The 21,058-nt window shown below is 42.5% G+C and overlaps 1 protein-coding gene across 1 annotated transcript; it reads right to left on the reverse strand.

Moving 5' to 3' along the window:
* Positions 1-18,498: 18,498 nt before the first annotated feature.
* Positions 18,499-20,487, reverse strand: LOC110682925. Its single transcript, XM_021859276.1, has one exon. The coding sequence runs from the start codon at positions 20,485-20,487 to the stop codon at positions 18,499-18,501; it is 1,989 nt and encodes a 662-aa protein (XP_021714968.1).
* Positions 20,488-21,058: the final 571 nt, after the last annotated feature.

The following is a 21,058-nucleotide window of genomic DNA, read 5'->3' on the forward strand; positions in this document are numbered from 1 at the left end:
CTGACTTTAGCATCGGAGGGACCTTCCTCGGCAACACCCCCGAGGCTAGTTTACGTGTGTTTACTGTGCAGGAAACCTTCGGCCCAACATTACTTGGATCGAATCTAGTCTTCTCCACTTCATCGGACCTTCAACAAGGTCCCATTGTACAAATGTAATATTGATGGATTTTATAGCTCTGCATACATGGAGAAGTTGGGCCTTAGCCCAATTGGCTAACCTTGAGGACTGATCTTTGACTTTAGCACAATTGGAGAGATGAACCTTGACCTTGGGCTTTTAATTGGATCATTTAATGCCTAAGCCCAATTGGACTAAATTGGACCCAAACAACTTGCCCCCCAGACCCGATTTGGAAGGATGACGGGTCGGGTTTGATTTAATCAGAAAAGGAGGGAAGTGAATGATTTAATTAATCCAAAAATTTGAATTTAAACTGTAATTAAACCGTAATTAATGAGATAACAACAGTTAAGGCGGATAATTGTGGAAGTTGGACGGATAATGGGCAATTTAATCGCAAGGTCGTGTGTTTAACGGTTACTTAGTGGGGTATTTAAGAGAAATTGAAACGCGGACTCCCCGTATTCCCATTTCTGGAGATATAATCAGAGGCGCGTCATCTCTTCTCACTTATTCACCAACACAAACCCAGAATCCTCGAGAGAACCCAAGAACCCGCATCAAAACTTCGCAAATTCCCCGAGCATTAAGCTTAGAAACTGAGACTTGCCACTACTAATTCGTAAATCGGCAACTTTCGCTTCAGATTAAGGTAAATTCCTTTGATTTTAGTTTATTTTCCTTCGAATTTGAACTCCTTCCCTTTTATTTCGACTTTTTTCTTCGAAATTATCAATGGCAAGAGGAGTTAGGGGTAGAGCCCGTGCTCCAAGAAGAGCAAGGCCAATTCCCAATCCCAGGAACAGGATTGGGACCTGGAATGGACGAAGAGCAGAGTCTGACCCTGCTGAAGGGATCAGGGCGACTCCAGTTTCCTCGGCTCCTCCTCAGAGAACGGAGGGGCTGAGCGCTTCTGGGCGGGACGATGGAGTTCCCGCTGTCCTTTGGGATATCCTTCCCGGGTTTTCAGAGTGGGAGGATGCCGAAGTAGCTTCGGCCATGATAAAGAACCGCCCCTACTCATGGTGGGTGGAGAATGCCGAACAATATCGGTTTGCCGAACAAATTGAGTTGCATTACGACATCCTTGAAGCTGATGGGTATTGGTGCCGAATGCCCGTGGCATCCGATAGAATCCATCGTCCACCCCCGGGGTATGTGGGGGTGTACACAAGACAACTTCAGTATGGGCTGAGGTTCCCTTTGGACGTATTCGTCCGAGACTTGCTGATCCATTACAATATTTCCCTATGTCAGCTAACTCCTACTAGCATCCGAAGGGTGATGACATACTTATGGGTCTGCAAGTTCTTCAGGTATGTGCCGAACCTGCACTGCTTCAAAAAGCTTCATCGGCTAGTGCCAAATATTCAAAGTGGGCACGGAAGTCATGGTTCTGGGTGGTACCGGATTGAGTCTCGGCCCCAGTACCTAACCATGTGGCCGAACGACTCTTCAGACAAGGACTGGAGAGGTCAATGGATTTGGGTTAGGGCACCCACGGACCCGGGCCACCCTTGCGTCTTCAGCGCTCCCCGGTACCTTGCTGAGCCTGATCCCGACATGGGAAGTTTAGGTCCCCCCGCAGATAACGGCCCAGATCCAAACCTTAATCAACAGAATATCTTCGGCAAGCTGCCGAACCGGGGGGGCAGCGGCCGAATGCAGCATATCCCGGAGACTTGGCTCCCCGATACGCATTATGTTTTCCAAGAGAACATGCTAGCAGCTGTCGGCCTCAGCCGAAAGTTTAAGGATGGTAAGCTTCTTCGGCTGGGGCCGAGACTTTTTAATTATCTCTTTTTCTCCTCTCACTTCGCTTTTTTATGCTGTGCAAACCTAACTGAACTGACCTTTCCCCTTTTCTTTTTCAGAGCGGGACGAGACCAACGTCGGCATTAACTACGCTCGTCTTGACGTCAACCGAGAACGAGTTGTAACTGACCGGGCCCCCTCTATCACTGAACCGCGGCATAGAGAGGTTCATCTAGACTCTTCCCACTTCCAAATTGAAGCTGTTGCTCTGTATCAAAGGCAGAAGCCTTGGTGGAAGAAGAGAGATCCCTGGTTTCAGCTGCTGGACGAAGAAGCTGAAGCTGCCCGTACGGCCGAAGAGGTTGCACGGGTTATTGAAGCTTGTGAAGGAGGAGAAGGGTCCTCCAGGGCTGCTGAAGAAGAAGCTGCAGCTAGGGCAGCTGAAGAAGACGAGGCTTTGCTGAAGACCTCGGTGAGCTTTCAGACTTAATTTTGTCTATTTCTGTTTGTTGTTTTGTTTTTACTCACATTCTTCCTCCCCCCTTGTCTTTTACAGTCTGAAGAGAGTAATAGACACAGAGAAGGGAAAGCCCCTATTCGTCCCGAAGACCAGATACAAGAAGAGTCCTCAGACTCAGACATGGACGAGCAGCCGCTTCAGAAAAGGCGCCGAAGAATGGCCATCATCGGCCCCCATGACTTTCAGCGGAGGCCGATGACCATCGGCGTCGAAATAAGGGAACCCGAGGAAGGCAATGGATCGTCGAGGGTTCCCCGGCCACCACCTCAATCACCTCCAAAGACCCCTCTGCCACCTCCCGAGATGGAGGTGGATCAGAAAACTCCCGAACCTAAGGGAGGGGTCCAAGATGAAGTTCAAGAGAGTGCTGCTGAGCACAAGAATGAGGATGCCGTGATGCCCAGTGCTGAGGGTTTCACGGCAGACATTGCAAGAGAGGTTGAGGCTTTCGTCCTCACCCCTGAAGAAGAAGAGGGGAAAGGTCAGTTCAGTTAGGTTGGCACAGCATAAAAAAGCGAAGTGAGAGGAGAAAAAGAGATAATTAAAAAGCCTCGGCCCCAGCCGAAGAAGCTTACCATCCTTAAACTTTCGGATGAGGCCGACAGCTGCTAGCATGTTCTCTTGGAAAACATAATGCGTATCGGGGAGCCAAGTCTCCAGGATATGCTGCATTCGGCCGCTGCCCCCCCGGTTCGGCAGCTTGCCGAAGATATTCTGTTGATTAAGGTTTGGATTTGGGCCGTTATCTGCGGGGGGACCTAAACTTCCCATGTCGGGATCAGGCTCAGCAAGGTACCGGGGAGCGCTGAAGACGCAAGGGTGGCCCGGGTCCGTGGGTGCCCTAACTCATGAGTCTGCAACAGGGGGAAACCGAAAGCCTCCGAGACTATCTGACCCGTTTCAGTAACGAGTCATCCAGCGTCTCTCAGCTGGACTAGGGGCTAGCCGTTTTTGCAATGCAGAATGGCCTGCAGCCCGGGAAGCTCCTAGACTTCATGGTCATGCATACCCCGCAGACCTTGGAGGAAGCTCTGAATGCCTCGGATAAGTTCATCCGAGCCGAAGAATGGAACAAAGCGAAAACCCAACCTCAATTCGGGGGAGGGAAACAAAGACAAATACCCTTGTCTGAAGGCCAAGGCCATAAGGCAAAGGGAAAGTCAAAGGCCTCGGAGCAATATTCGGTCAGCGACCCAAAGAAGGAAAAATCTGCCTCATACACAGGCAGATACGAGTCCTACACTCCGCTCTCTCTTCCACGCGCCAAAATTTACAGCGTGACGAAGGAAGAGCAGAGTTACCGAAAGCCGAGACCACTCCCAGAGTGGTATCAGCGAAAAAATAAAAATCAGTGGTGCGAGTTCCACGAGTCTCCGGGACACAACACTGAGGAGTGTATCCAACTGAAGGACCAGATAGAGGACATGGTCCGGAAGGGATACTTGAAAAAATACATCGCGGATCACCGCGAGGGACTCTCGGCAAGACCTCGATTTCCCCCGGAAGAACAGTAAAAAGCCGGAGGGGAAATTCTCTCTGATCAATGTTATCTCGAGAGGAATATGCTCTCGAAGGGAGCACAAGCGACACCTTAGGGCTTTGACTCACCAGGTGAACAACGCTGACATTCAGTCTCCCCAATCGTCGGTGCCGAACATGACGTTTACAGCCGCCGACTGCCGGGGGATAACGTTCCCTCACGAGGATCCGTTGGTGATCATCGCCACGGTGGCCAACCACGACGTCAGTAAGGTCCTTGTTGACGATGGCAGCGGAGCAAACATTCTGTTCCGAAAGGCCTACAATCAAATCAAGCTGAAGCCCAAGCACCTTACGCTGGTACCCTACCCGGTATCCGGGTTCAACGGGGCTTCAACTTATCCAGATGGGAAGGTGACACTTCCTATCACCATCGGCTGCGATGAGGCAGCCAGGAATGTCATGATTGAATTTTTGGTCATTGACGCTCCTTTAGTGTACAACGTGATTTTGGGGAGACCCATAATTCATGAGATCCAAGGGGTCGTCTCAACTTATCATCAGCTGATGATTTACGTCTCAGACGCCGGCTTTCCCGAAAGGATACAGGGCAACCAAAAGGACGCCCGAAGATGCAACTACCTCAAGCTATCCAGTAGTCGCCCAGATGACGACAAGGATGAGGAGGAGAAAGAAAAAGAAAAAGAGCCAAGCACAAAAAAACCGAAATGCCTAAGTGCTTCGGCCCAAGGATCTGTACCTAGAGGTAAAGGGCTCGAAAGGGAAAAGGCTAGCTCTTCAGCTGAACAGCAGGACTCAGAGAGCCAGCCGAAGAACAAAAAGACTGGGACACCTGCTGACATAGGCAGCAGGCCAGATTATGAAGAGTCCAGTCCATCAGCAATGGACATGGACCAACAGACTGAAACAGTTGAGTTGGCCGAAGGAGACGTTGAGAAATGTGTAACAATCGGGATGGACCTTGATCCGAACACCCGTTGTGAACTTATTCAGCTCCTTCGGGACAACAGAGATGTGTTTGCTTTCTCGGCAGCTGATATGCCCAGGATAAGTCCAGACCTCATCTCCCATAAGCTTAATGTTGACCCAACGTGTCGACCAGTTAAGCAAAAGAAGCGAAATTACTCCGCTAATAAGAACCGAGACATCGCAGCCGAGGTCAAAAAATTGCTGGAGGCAGGCTTCATCGAACCTTGCCAATATCCAGAATGGCTGGAAAATGTGGTGATGGTTCAGAAGGCCAATGGTACCTGGAGGATGTGCGTTGACTTCACGGACCTAAATAAGGCTTGTCCGAAGGATTTCTATCCATTGCCGAGGACAAATTTAGTGAAATAAATTTTTTAATATTTCTTTGGATTTTATAATTTTTATTAATAATAATTTATAGTTTTTTTTTTAATTTTATGGATTAGTGATTTATAATTATTTTAATTTAATTTTTCGTCATTATGACAAATATTAATTTCATACTTTTTAATGACAGGAAATTATATAATGAAGATGGCTAGAGATCGAATTAGAAGAAATTGAAGAAAATAATGTTGTTTTCAAGCTTATAGTTTTAGATGAAAACTCCCTCTTATTCACATAAATACATTATCCAATTATTTTTATTATTAATTTTTATTTATTTATTCATATGCCTGTTTTGAAATTAAGTAGTTTAGTAACTCCATAAATTTTTTTGGGATCAATTATGTAATGACTACTAAATTATTAATAATATCATTGTTGTTTGATTCAATGAAATCAACTTGCTTTATAATGTTATACTGACATAGTTAATTCTTTAAAATGATTTTGTCTATTAATGTACACAAATTATATCATAAAATGTAATATTGTTGTAATATATATTTCTGTTCATTTAGAATCAATACATCAGAGGCATATATCATGCATTCTGCCTCTAAGAACCTTTCATGTCAAACTTCTGATTTGCATCTAAATAGCATTAGCATTAATATACAAGATTGCATCTAATTATATTTTGAGACAAAATTACATAATTGCCTGTAAATGTATATGATATATAAAAGCAAACATGTATAATGCCTCTAATTATATTTTGAGGCAAAATAATATGGCTGCCCCTAAATATATATGGTATTTAGAAGCAAATTTACATAATACCTCTAAATATATTTAGGGTCAAGATTATATGGTTGCCTCTAATTATATTTAGGGACAAGGTTATACGGTTGCCTCTAAATATATGGGTCTTTAGAAAATGCATTGTATTGCCTCTAAAAGAGGCATTAGGGGCAACCATCAATTAGCGACGGAATTTTTAGAGGCACTTGAATAGTTATCTCTGAAAGGTATTAGAGGCAATATCATTATTATTAGAGGCATTTTTTACTTGCTTCTATAAGTAATTTTTTTTGTAGTGGGACTTTACACTTTTTAGGGAGTAGTAGGATTTGAATTCCTGACTGTTTGGGGGACCTTGAATTTGAATTGATTCTATCATCACGCTTTTTTTGTAAGAAACAAGTAGGAGTCGCCAACGAGTTTTAATTAAGAAAAACTCATAAACTTCGTTCATGCCTTTCTTCCATGTGGAGTTCATGGAATAATTAGCACGAATCATAAGTTTACCCATGCCCAAATTGGTCTATAAACCAAAATGATTTCGGGAGCGAGGGTACTAAGATAACGTTCCTCTTAGAGGGAAATCATCATCCTAGCCCTAGTACAACCTCTACTAGCTCTTCCTTTTTTACAATTTTATCACCAAACAATATATGCAACGTGATACCTAAAACTATGTTAGTTGATTTTTTTTACAAACATTGATTCACGTAGGAATTACATCGTGCAAGTCGTTATTCTTATTTAATAATATTCGTGAAAGAACAATAAAATAAACAAGATTCGCCTTGGCTTAAGTGATCAACCAACAATTATTTAATTCAATTCTAATCTTTATTTAACGCAAGATACTATGTGGAATTGATTAATTAATTATTTTAAAGGTGATCAAACAACACTAATTAATTAATTAAAGTCCTTTTAACCAAGAAAATAAAGGTGATTTAACTAAGTGCTCGGGAATTTACCACTTCTCTTTGCTAGATCTCTGTTTAGAACCCTTATGGACTCCTTTTTTTTTGGGGAACCTCCGCCGTAGTAACAAGATATCGAAAGGGTGAGTGTTTAGGACAAGATGGCTAGGTTGCACAAGCTCACAAGTTATTTCGCCAGACTTTTTTGGTTAATTTCTGGCTATTGAAGCCTCGTTTTAAGCTTGTATTTATAGGGAATGATTAGCTTTAGGGTTTCCAGCATTCTGTCGCAGCAGGTGTCGCGCGCAACAGAAAGAGTTGCGTGCGGCATCCTAGCGCAAGTTATAGAGTTACACTACTTTGTGCAGCGCAACTAATTGTCTTACGCGCGGTTTTTATGGTAAGATTCGATTTTATATTTTCCATATATTTCTGAATAATTCTGAATCTTCCGGAGCGCATCTCTGAAAGTTGCGCTGGGTGTCGCGCGCAACCGAATTAGTTGCGCGCGGCAGCCCAGCGCGACTTTGTGAGATGCGCGCGGCTTTTTCTGCGGCAGCACTAAGTTTTAACCTAGACTCTCCTAAATCCGTCATTATTAGGGTTTAAGCACGGGCTTAAGCCTAATTATGATCGAGTTTAGTTAATTGGACCTTGTTTTGGCTTTTTCTTTAATTTGGGCTAGTATTTTGTGTTTTGTGGCTTAACTAGTTGTGCATAAGCATTCTTCACTTTAATCCAACATGAAGATGGTTTTATTTATCATCATTGCACTTCCTGTCGGGACAGAAGGCCAAAAGTAGATGTCTACAGTTAGCCCCCACTTTGATCGAATCTAGAATAGACGATGATCAAAGTAGTCAAGGAAATAAATCTGAGACTCATTCCGCGAAGTTCTCTAAGGATAAAGAATCTTTCAGTAATGTTTAAGGATGTCGAAACAATCCTTGGTTCGCTAAGTGTTTGAAACAAGTAGCTATTAAGGCTAGAAAAAGTCCTTCCTAGTCTTAACGCGCTAAAGAATCTAGATTGATCCTTTGCAATTGTAGAACGCTCTTATAAGTAAAAGTATTCTGGGTGATGCCAGGTCATGAGAAGAGATCGGTTTTAAAAGGATAAAAGGGGAGGATTTCCTCTCAATCGTGTCATCATTGGTCTAAAGTCCCTCGATATGTCATTGAAACTTTAGCCTGACTTTAACAAAGTAAAAGATGAAAAAAGGGGTTTTCGGTATTCGAGCCGAAATGGTCCGGTATTCGAGCCGGGTCCGGTATTCAAGCCGGAAGTCCACAAGATAGAAATACATGTCTCAGGAATGGAGGCATATATCCAAGTTCAGTGAGAGGGAAGAAAGTCAGCAACTTTCTCCTCAGTTTTGTCCACAAGATGAGTACACGTATCTCAGGACTGGGGGCACGTGACTACATAGGTGCGACATCGTCTCGTCGCTTCTTTATACATGGGGTGGATTCGACACCCTAACTGTCCGGTAAGTTAGTAAGCGCACTAACTACCGTATCCATTCAAGAAGTGCCTGTTCCTGAAGGTTCGGCGCGCCTGTCGACTTGTTGAGCTAACGCCTACAGTAATTCTCTACCTTTTAGTCCCGAAAGGTAGATTTCGCAATGCTTGGGCTGAGTGAAATTTTACACAACACCTACGCCGTACAATTTTGCGCTATACGATATGCCATTTGCATTTTTACGCTGCATGAAAACGCCTTCCTTTTTGCTTCGGACGTGAAAAAAGAAAAAAAACCCGGACATTTGTAACGTCAGTAAAGTAAAATGACAAACCTGTCTATGGGCGCTTTTACGTAAAGCACCACCACGGACGTCTTAAGGCTGAAAAACGTTCAAAACGTATGCTTGGGGAAGGCACAAAGCATGGTGTGCATGTAATATGATGCAAAAAACTAACAAAAAAGAAAACAAACTACAATATGCAAAGCAATTAAAAAGATTTTGATAATTTACGCGCCATTACGTCTAATAACGAGCAAAAACCGTTCAACAAATGATCAAACAGATCAAAATCAAAATCTCGTTCTTTTAGTGACCAGTATCCGCGCGCAACTCAGAAGGTCGCGCTAGCCAGGCGCGCACATCTTTCTGGGTTGCGCTGGTATGTCACGCGCAACATCTTAAGTTGCGCGGGACATTTATGTCAGTAAAGTGAAAATCGCAGATGCAATTTTTCACTTCACCATTTCTCCTTCCTTGGCCATTTTCGACTCTTTCTCTCTCTAGAAAGCATAGTTTTTCGAAGCTAAAGGAAGCAAATTTTGTCCTCAATTCATATTTGCCGTAATCTGATGTAAGTTTTTGCTAAAATTTGCTCTTTTTGGGCTTAATTCGAATGATTTTTGAATCATTAATCCCCAAATTTCAAATTTGGAGGTTTTTTTATTCGGTTTATTTTTCTTGAAATTGTTTGCTCCATGTTGTTATGCTATGTTTAAGGAGTGTTTTGCAACAAATTTCATGAAAAAGGGTTAAGTATTGAACCTTGTATGAGCATTATATTTCTTTGTTCAAGTTCGTTCTTTGCAATTCTACTTGAATTTGGCTTGATTTTCCGTTATTTTGTTTGCCCATTTTGGTTATACTTGTTAATTATGCAACAATTGTAGTATTGGAACTAGATTTGCCTCCATAATTAATATTTTGAAAATTTTAAATCCGAAAAAATTGGCGCGAAGTGTATACTTAGCCTATTTTTACCATATTCGAACTCCAAAATTGTTTGGTAAACAATAATTATGTTGATAATACTATTATTCGTCTAGAATTAGTCGATTCTTTGAGATTTAGGAATATAATCCCTTGAATGCTTAGTTGAAACTTGTATAGGATGGCTTTTGTGGGTGTTAAAAGCCCCCATTTACTGAGTTTAATTGCAGGTATCATAGCCCCCAGCATGGGTGGCATTCGATTTTTGTTTTTTGCCCTACCGGTAGCCGTTATGCTGTCGAAATGGGTCTAGAATACGTATATTAGTTTAGTTTAGAAATAAAATAAACTAATTAAAAAATTTTATCCGTCATAGCATGGATTCGCCTCCGTTTGTCAATGCCGAGGAGGTTCTCATTGGTCCGGACGAGGCGGTTCGCCCTCGAAAAAGGGTGACCCGTCCTCGAGAGGAGGTTCGAGAGCGACGCGTCGCGGCTGATCGACGTCGCCAGGTGGAGGTGGTTAGGGAGGCTCCTCAAGTGGTACCCAGACCACCACGTTTCGATCAGAGGGTGGCGCGGCATCGTGAGTTTTCCGCGGTTTCGTTTCTTTCTCTTTTCCCTTGTTTCTTCTCCTTTTTAAACCATAACCGTTTCTTTTTTTTTTTTAGAGTGAGCCTAGCATGCGTTTGTACGTCTTTGGTGACCTGAGAGCCCGTTTCGAGAGTTTTCCCGAGGTGGCAAAGGAGATTGTAGCACTTTCTGGGATTGACTCCCAGTTGGCGACTCTTCGGGATTTATCGAGCCAATCTGCATCGTCAACTTTCCTCCGTGGATTTCTAGAGTTTTGATGGGATTCCACCAACACTTTCCACTTTCCATGGGGAGAGATGACGGTTACCCCTTTCGATTTCTCTATGATTATGGGTTTTCCTTTCGGAGGCGAGCTTGTAGTTATAGAGCTCGTTAAGGGGTCAGACGAGAGATTGCGCGACCTTGTGGGGGACCATCTTGCGTCGGCCCTTCACGTGTACGCACAATCTTGTCCGTACTCGGTTCTTATCGACGAGTTGTTGGCTAACGAGCTTGACCGGCAGTGTACACCTGAGCAGCTGGCTCGGATATACATTGCCCACGTTCTTTCCGTCACCATCTTGAGTGATTGAGGAGAACGTTTCTCCATTGGGTTACTTATTTGCCTCAGCGATTTAGGGCAAGTAGGTGACCTGAGTTGGGCGGAGGTGTCGTGTGACCGTATGCTTACAACTATGGGCAAAGCGACCCGGGTCATGGATTCCTCGGATCTCGCTTACATGGCATAGTCGTATCCTTGAGGTACGTGTTTTAAGCTTTTTTCGGTTATTACTTTCGTTTTTTCTTTAGGATTATCTTTTCTTGATTTCAGGCTTGGGGATACTCAGCTCGTACCTACCTTTCTTAGCCCCCAGGGTACTTGGGCTACTCGTTTTCCTATTGGCCATCGATTGGTCGCGATTAAGAGGAGACAAGCTACTTCTGCCAACGACTTTCGTCAGAGGATTCTTTCGGCGAATCGTGCGTCGGTGAGTATTCCAACTACATGTTCTCTTTTTGTTTTATGATTTTATGTATTTTCTAACGATTTTTCATGTGGTTGTGTTTATAGATCGATCTTCGTCATTGGAGTTTGATCGTCGGAGTCCCTAAGGCTATCCGGTCTGGCATGGTTTGTTGCCGTTTCCGGGCCCTCTATACGGGACTCTCGGTGTTACAGAGGACCAACGCTTGGTTTTTAGGCAAGCGTGTTCTCTGGCAGCTTTCGTCCGAGGAGCCTTTGGTTCCTGCGGATCCCCCGATCCGGATGCTGCGTCCGGAACTGCTGTCCACCGAGGATCAAGCTCAGGCGATCCTTGGTTATCCAGCGGAGCAGCTGGTGCTAACGGATGCTTCTTATCCGGCTTTTATAGCATCCAGGCTGACTCCTTTTTCGGCCTTTGTTCCGGTTAGTATTCTAGCTCTCTTTTTTTTTCATGTTTCTATTTATTTTCCGGAATTTTGACCCTTTAATCGTTGTTTGTCACATGTATTTTTAGCGGGTCGAGCTACGTGGTTGGGTGCCTCCTACAGCGGAGATCACGTATACCGATGCTGTCGGATCGGTAATTCGTGAGACCCTTCCAGCGGCCGAGGATGACAAGGGGATACCGTTCGTACCTGAGACGGTTGAGTCGATATGTCTTTATGTATATGTACTTAAATATTTCTATTAATTTTTTTGTTTCATATACATTTGTTTACTAACTTTCCTTGTATTCTTGGAACATGTTCCGCGGGAGACCGTAAATGACATGGTGAGGACTTTACGTGCTTTCCGAGCTGCTTATCAGGGAGCCCTCGTGACTTTATCATACCGTGATCATCGGATGATCGCGGTAATTTTTATTTATTTTTCTTTGCAACAAATTTATTACATTTCATGTATTAATCTTCGTTTTGGATTTTTTAGGATGTGCAGCAACCGTCTAGTAGTCGCCGAGCACCCTGATTCCTCCTGTACACATTTTACTATATTTTTTAGGAAACTGATGTATATATATTTTTTGCATTTTTTGTATATATGACACATTTGTATATATGTCATTATTATTATTATTATTATTATTATTATTATTATTATTATTATTATTATTATTATTATTATTATTATTATTATTATTATTATTATTATTATTATTATTATTATTATTATTATTATTATTATTATTTCGTTTCCATGTTTACATTAATGCGAAAAATTTTCGAGGGAGGAAAAGGGTTCCCGACTTACCCCCCTCGAAAAAATAAACAAACTCGAAAAAGAAGAAGGAAAGAGAGAAAAGAAAATAAAAAAGAAAATAAAGAAGTAGGAAAGCAATAAAGAGAAATAAAAAGAAAAAAGAAAGTAGGAAAATACTAAGGAAAAAAGAAATAAAAAGAAAATAAAAAGAAAATAAGAAAACAAAAGAAAATAAGAAAGTAGGCAAGAAAAGGGACACAAAGTGTTAGAAGGCAAGCGTATGATTCATCTTAAGATCTCGTGAAGATTCCGTTATTATATGAGCCAAAATACGGAAATAAACCCAACTTACATGCCGCGTCAGGGGAGACAATGTTTGCCGAAAATTTGCCCCTCTTGGGTCTATTTAAACGTGGTTTTGTGCAGGCTTTTGATCATCTCGCATTCATTCGCTTAGTAACATAAGAAATTAAAAAGAATTCATCTCTCTAATTTCTTATTCTCTCTTTTTTTTTAACAATGGTAAAGACCTTTGAACAACGTTTGAAACAATGGGTCACTTCCCTTTCAACCAAGGACAAACTAGCTTTCAAAATTTACCACTTAGACCCTTTATTGAATTATATGCAACTAGTGGTTAACTTTGATTTTCTTCATGCCGCAGTCAACCATTGGGACGCTAACCACCATCTTTTCTTGTTTAGAGGGGATGAAATTGTCCCCCTTCCTGGTGAGTTCGAGGCCTTGCTAGGTTTCCCTACAAACACTCTCCATGTGACTTATTTGCCTACCTTGTCAGATTCCAAACCTATATTCCAAAGGTTTTTTGGTTTGTCCGACAATGATATGACCAACCTAGGAACTGAAGAAGGCGTGAACTTAATTCAATTTATTGAAAACTTCGTCGCCCCTCGTGACAACATGACTAAACAACACTTTAAAATTCTTGCTTTATGTTATTGTCTTGTTGTTAATTGTTTACTTAGGATAGGCAAAGAATACGGAGATTATTCAATGGTGTCCATAGTAAAGCAAATAGAGGGATGTCATTCACCCGCTCCTTTGGTTTTGGGGGAAACCGTTCTGTGCTTGAATTGCCTTAGAGGAGATCCTAACGAAAACGGTTTCACGGAAGTTCACTCCTATTACACGTACGTTTTTTTTTGTCGTTTACCAGCGCAAGTCAAGAATGCCACCTGCTTGTGTAAAAAATCGCAAACTAATTTTTTTTTTTTTTCCAGATTTGGCTCATGGAGTGTTTGCGAATTGTTGATCAGCCTCAAAACCTTGAAGCTAATGGAGTAAAGACATTCCCTGAACGTCAAATCCTTTATAAGCATAAGAACGAAGAGGAATGGACGTCGTTTTTCTGTCATGGGGTTCCTAACATACGGTTTGTGATTCCTTGGTGGAACATAAATAGTATGATTGGGAATAGTCTCAATTGCCCTTACATTAGGCTTTTAGGCCTATCTAGTACTACTTATATCTTTCTTTGTAGGGTGATGAGACAATACGGGATGAGGAAATTTATTCCTCCGCAAAATTGTGATGCCCCTAAAGATGTGACCTTTAAACCCGAAAGGATTGCTTGTTGGATGGAATATTGGTCGAGTCTTCCTAAGTGGGTAATACTAAATCCTCCCACGAGTATTACATTATTGGTGTGCCTCAGTCGTATGCAACCAAAAATATCACAACTAAGCTAACTGCAAATAAACGTAGTTAGGGGAGTCGAGTTCGAATCCACAGGGAAAAAGGGACTAATAACTGCAAACCTAAGTGGAATTACTCTAGGAACGTAGTAATCTAAGTAACAAGGGGGTTTTGACAAGCAATGGTGACAATTAAACTAAATCAGAACAATGAACGTAAATAGTATGCAATCAATGAGAATAACGGTCTTGGTTATGCGAAATCCACAATTGAACATACAAATTGATCATAGAAGCTTCTTCAATCAAACACTATTGAACACCTTGTTGTAGAATTCTAAATTCTAAATTCTCATAAGCTAGTTAGAAATAGCAAAGCGCTCCTTTCTAACCCTTTCTAATGTATAATTTAAGACAAGCGCTCTAAATCATCCACAAGAAGAACATAAACGGAGAAATCAACAAGGATTGAATAAATTAACACAAGCGGTCTAATTTCTTCAATAATATTATTCCCTCTTTAAGTTATCAATCAAAAGCATGCATTCATAACCCAAAGTTGCTACTTTGGAAAGATTAATTAGATGCAAGCGAATCTAACAATTCTAACCTAGCAATTGATTAAAGCAAATCATGAAATAATTCAAAGGAATAATAAACATTCAAAAGATAATAATAAAGAGAAGAGAAATCTCACAATTCGTAGCCAAAAGCTTCAATCTTTAACCAAGAATCCGGAAGATTAAGCTTCCATGGATTCTAATTCAAAAACAAAGATTTCTGAAATTTGCCAAGAACCCTAGAAAACTTTTACTTCTCTCTAACTTAATTCTCACTAATTAATCTCCTTTAACTCTTCATAAAAATAGACTATATATATGTTTCCATACTTAAATAATATAAAACAATAATAAAAATAATAAATAAATACAAAACACGAGCCAAGACAAAGCAAACTGCTGAAAAATAACCAAAACAGGCCCCGAAATCTGGAAGACCCGCTGCCAGCTGCTCGGGACCCGCTGGCAGCGGCTAAAGCAGCAAAACACTTCGTCCTCTCTGGCTGACCCGCTGCCAGCGGCTCTGGCCAGCTGCCAGCGGCCCTAGCAGCGGTTCTGCTGTCTTCTGCTGTCTTCTTTGCTCTTTCTTCTAGCTTTGCTTCACCTTTACTCAAGCTTTCTCCCTTGCTCTTCCAAGCTCCATCACGCTTCTCAAATCACGAGCTAAGGTCCATACTCTATAATCCTCCTCATTAGTTCCCGAACTCACTCACTAACACCTATAAATCCCGGCTTTTGCACACAGGTGAGATCACTGCCCGAAACTCACAAAAGCTATTAAAAACTCATGCACAACATCAAAACACACCCTAAAACTCTTCTCTCAACCCTTGATAAGACGGCTTATCAAATTCCCCCATACTTGAACCTTTACTCGCCCTCGAGTAAACTTAGAGAATAGAACACATCTCCCCATTAAGGTTCAAAACAGAAGATGGCGGAACCGAACAAGCTCTACGCATTCAAACTCAAGAAGACATCCTAGCAACCACCAACTAACCGCCTTCTCACTTCACAAACTCCCTTTTTCATTTTTTTTTACATTCAACTCATCCCCTAAAACCAACCTAGAACAACAAGCACATAGCCAAGAGCATAGATATTCTCAACTATCATACCACACGGAACTTTTGATAAAATTGGGCAAACAAGACTCAACTAAACCAGAAGTCCACAAAAGAAAACACTTCCACACTCAAAAGTCAAGAAAAATAACTCTAGCTTTCTAAGCATGATCAACACTTCTCCCGAACTTCAACTATCTCCCGAAAACATCAAGATGAGACCTACCCGACACCTCCATATTTCTCCTCCCCTTATGACACCGACTCCGGCAAATGGATGCGCAAATTCACGAATTTTTCTCTCTCTTCTCTCATTTTGCCTAGGAGCCCTTTCGGGTTTTCATCCTAGCCTCTCATCTTTTTCCAAATCTCACTTTCTCACCCACTCATTAGCCACTTTTTTGCTTAGGTCGCCCTTTCGGGTTTTCAACCTAACCGGGTCCCCATTTTTGCCTAAGCCGCCTTTTCAGGTTTTCGGCTTAGCGGGTTTCTTTTTCTTTTTCTTTCTTTTTTTTTTCAATTTTTTTCGTTTTTCTTTTTCTTTTTGCATTTTTTTTTCATTGAACCACAATTAAGATAGTTATACAAAACATGAAATCAAGATAACTATACAAAATTTCAAAAAATATGCAATGAAAAGCTTCCCCCCCTACTTAAATGAGGCATTGTCCTCGATGAAAGAACAACTACAATGAAACCAAAAGTAAGGGAAAAGGAAGAAAATCGTTACCATCTCAATGAGAGGGACCTCCAGAGCCAGAAGAGCCGGCATCACCCCGAGAAGCACGCCTCTCGGAACGACGCAAAGCACGGGATGCCAGGTGATCCATGAACGCCTCAGTTGGGGGCTCATACTGTGGATATTGAGCGGTATAAAACCGACTCATGCTTCTCTGATATGCAAGCAGCTCTTGCATCCCATCGCACACCTCCTCTAGTCTATCATCTACATCAGCCCTCCAGTGAGGCCAATCATCATGCCGCACTTCAGCAGCATCCTCACCCCCTTCTTCATCCACATACTCCCCGCCCATTTGAACATCGGGATTTTCCTCCCCCATGTTCTCAACTATCACTTCGGCATCTCCCAAATAGGGGGCAACATCCGGGTCGGGCGCAAGGAAAAAGTCTGCGGTAGCAGTGCCAAAAGGTAATGCTCGTCCCTCGGGACGAGGAATTCTTAAATAGTTCAAACCCTGTGGTCCGTATCGCCAGAAATAACTACCGACGACGGGGGAACGCGATAACAAACCAATCTTGACCAGAGTCATGATGTTATAAGTTAGGTACGTCGAATCTACTGGCACAAGATCTGCGGGGGGTGGAACATTTAAATAACAAGTGAGCAGGGAGACCATACCACCCATGCTAATGTGGCCACTTGAATTTGACCGCACTTTCACACAGCTATCTACAAAAATATCGACCCAATTGGGGGTGCCGACACCCTCAGGGGTCATCGCCCACAAATAAGATAATGTAGCCTTGGGAACCTTAGTAGCTTCTCCTTGACATAGTATGGTGGACGAAATAAACCTATGAACGAGTCTAAGGCATGGGTGAGTGATCTTGAAGCTATGATCACCATGAGGGTCAACTTCACAACCAGTTATAGCCCTCCAAAATGTTCGGGACGAGTACGTGGTATAATCACCCCAATGGTTCACCAATGGGGGTGCATCCCAACCAAATGCCATTCGCATATCATCATAAGACATAACATAATTCCTATTATTCAAATTAAAGGATATTTGATCACGTCCTTTAGTAAGAGTTGAAAGGAATTCATAGGTATACCTGACATAGGTGGGGGCGCATTTGGTCATGAAATTCTCCAGACCCACTTTCCGTAGCAAGAGCCGCACTACTTCCTCCATGCCTAGCTCTTGCAAAGCTTCTAAGTCAAAAAACTTGGTGCATTGCACCGTTCGTCGTGGTTGTTGAAGCTTAGTCCATATCCCCTTCTCCTTGGAATTCAACCGCACACCCATGAATCCATCCCCTCGAGGCAATGGAGGTGCCTCACCTTGACTAGAAGAAGCACCTTGCTTCTTGCCCCTTGGGGGTCTTGATGGAGAGGATGCCTTAGACCTCTTGTTATCCCCACCCATGACTCTAATTGTATGCTTGTACCTTTACCTTCACTTTCAATTACGAGAAATTCAACTTGCACAACTACACAACCAACTCAATGTCAAACTTGAAATCAAGAGAAAATGGAAAATCTAGGTTGTAATTGTGATGGGAATTGAGGAGTGGATGAAAGGCAAGGACTTGGGAAAGGGAGATTGGTGCAATTGGAGTAAGGGGATGAAAGAATAGAGAGAAGGAGGAGAAAAGGAGTAAGGGTTTGTGGGAATTGGGGTTTACGAAAGGAGTAATGAAGGTAGGAGTTGGAAAGGGGGAAATAAGGGGGAAAAAAAAAATCGGGGAGGCTGGTGGAGCCGCTGGTAGCGGCTTGAGGCCCGCTGGCAGCGGCTGATACTGATTTTTTTTTTTTTTTTTTTTTTTTTTTTTTTTTTTTTGGGGGGGGGGGGTGCCGCTGGTAGCGGCTCTGCAGCAGCTACCAGCGGCTGGGACAGAGCCTAGGGTTTTTGGGCTGCCTGAAGACCCGCTGGTAGCGGCTGCAGAGCAGCTGCCAGCGGCTTCAGCAGGGAATGTCCCCTTTGGCTCTGTTTCAGCTTGTTTTTGCTGTGTTTCGGTCATAAAAGATGCTCCCGAGGCCTCCACCTACATAGAAACAACAAAAACACTCTTCACATCACAAGAAAAATTAAAAAAAAATAAACTACGAAAAGAAATGGGGAAGAGTTTTCGATCGGGTTGCCTCCCGATTAGCGCCTTTGTTTTACGTCGTTGGCTCGACACAACTCATGAAACTTCGTTAATCAATTGATGGCTCGTAGAGATCGATGTTCTCCAAATTCTCGACCTTGATCCCTTCGTAGTATGGTTTGAGCCTTTTTCCATTCACTTTGTTGGTCTCTAAACTCCGAATTTCTACCGCTCCATGCGGATAGACCTTGTCAACTTGAATTGGACCCTTCCAACGGGATCTCATCTTGTCATGCCACACCTTATTCTTTGCTTTGTGGTATACCTGGGATAATTTCTTGCCCGGAAATGATGACGGGGTGGGTGTTGCCCCTAGTGGTATAGGTGGAAGCTTGGACTGTTCATTCAATTCCGCCACCTTCACCTGCACATTAGTAGGTATAGAAGAATCCAAGCAATCACCAGACACAACATTAGTAATAGGTGTGAGGAGCTCATCCCCATGATCAATGTTAGAAACATCATGCAATATTGGATCGACAACATTTATAGAATATAAAGAATGAGTATCAACAGGATACTTTATGGTATCATAAATGTTATACACAATTGCTTTCCCATCAACCTCCATAGTCAAAGAACCGGTAGACACATCGATTTTTGTCTTAGCAGTCTTTAAGAAAGGTCTTCCTAACAGGATGGGGGCTGCTTGTTTGTCATGTTCCATGTCAAGGACGTAAAAGTCAGCAGGAAAGATCAATCCATCAACCTTAACAAGTACATCTTCTACTACCCCCTTAGGATATACATTGGACCTATCAGCTAACTGAATTACTACCCCAGTTTCATGCAAAGGCCCAAGTTCTAAAGATTTAAACAGGGAGTAGGGAATGACATTGATTGATGCACCTAGGTCCAACATGGCTCGGTGTAATGTGGTGTCTCCTATTGTAACAGGAATAGTAAACATACCAGGATCACCACATTTTTCTGGGAGTTTCTTTTGGAAAACTGCAGAAACACGAGCACTCACCTTCACTTTTTCTTTTCCTCCCAACCTGTGCTTTCTCTTGATCGTACACAGTTCCTTCATAAACTTAGCAAAACGAGGAACACTTTTAATCACATTCAAGAGGGGCATATTTACCTCACATTTGCTCAAAGTCTCATAAATATCCTTGTCTTTCTCATACCTTCGAGTATCTTGCAAGGCTTCTGGGAAAGGTGGCACAGGCTCATAAGAGGTAAAGGTTGGCGGATTCGCCTTAGTTTCTTGTTCTACTTCCTCCTCCTCAACTCCAATCAAGTCTTTAGCCTTCTTAGGTGCAACTACAGTTTCTTGCAACTTTTTGCCACTTCTCAATGTTATTGAATTAACTTGTTGCTTAGGGTTCAGCTCCGTTTGGGATGGAAGCTTTCCAGAGTCCTTAGCTTCAAGTCGGCTTACTGCACTTGAGATTTGACTGACTTGATTCTCCAGGTTTTGAATACTTGATCTGGTTTCTTGTTGAAACTGCATCATATTCTGCTGCATGGTAGAAACATTAGAAGTTAGTGATCTAATCATTTCTTCAGTTGACATATTACCTGAATTAGAGCTTTGGCCTTGAGGTGTTAGGAACGGTGCCCTATATTGCTGAAACTGTTGTTGACCTTGAGCATGCTGATGTTGTTGGTTTCCTTGGGAATTCCCATATCTCAAATTTGGATGATCTCTCCATCCTGGGTTGTAGGTATTTGAAAAGGGATCATATCTTCTCTGCGGACCTTGCCCTTGAAAACCTAAGGCGTTGGCCTGCTCATTATGCTCCTCTTGTAATTGAGGACATGCATCAGTGGGATGTCCCATGGAGGTGCATAAACCACAAGCATTCAGTTGCTGTGGATTCCTTGAGTTCACCATGAACTCACGCATCATAGAAGTCAAATCAGCTACTTGACTCTCTAACTCAGTTGTATTCGAATTTGCTAAATTCACCCGGCGCGTGGGAGTTCTCTGACTGAATTGCCTAGAATTTTTTGCTAGCTCTGCAATCAACCTAGTTGCATCTCCTGGAGTCTTATTCACTAGCCCTCCACCACTTGCTGCATTCACCATCCTCAAGTCATCATCAGTTAGACCTCCATAGAAGTATAGGATGAGGTCTTGATCGGAATACCCATGGTAAGGACAACTAGCACACAATCTCTTAAATCTCTCCCAATACTCATACAAGGATTCATCTTCCTTCTGATCCACATTGCTGATAGCTTTCTTAAGGCTTGCAGAAATAGTGGCTGGGTAGTACTTCTCAAGGAAACACTTCTTTAAATCTGCCCAAGTTGTTATGCTACCTGGGGGAAGATAGTAAAACCAATCCTTTGCTGCATCTTTGAGAGAAAAAGGAAATGCTCTCAACTGAATTTGTTCATCAGTCATCCCAATCGGTTTCATGCTAGTGCAAACCACATGAAATTCTGCCAGATGTTTATTCGGATCTTCGCCTTTCATGCCATGGAATGCCGGCAATAGATGAATTAGACCGGATTTGATCTCAACATTAGTACCTTCCTCCAACTGCTGGTATGCAATGCACAACGGTTGTTGGTTCAAGTTGGGAGTTGTGAGTTCCCTTAGAGTTCGATTGTCAGCCATCTGTTCTTCTTCTTGAATATTGAAGGAGTATGTT

Source organism: Chenopodium quinoa, unplaced genomic scaffold (genome assembly GCF_001683475.1).
Source record: "Chenopodium quinoa cultivar QQ74 unplaced genomic scaffold, ASM168347v1, whole genome shotgun sequence".
Lineage (NCBI taxonomy): Eukaryota > Viridiplantae > Streptophyta > Magnoliopsida > Caryophyllales > Amaranthaceae > Chenopodium > Chenopodium quinoa.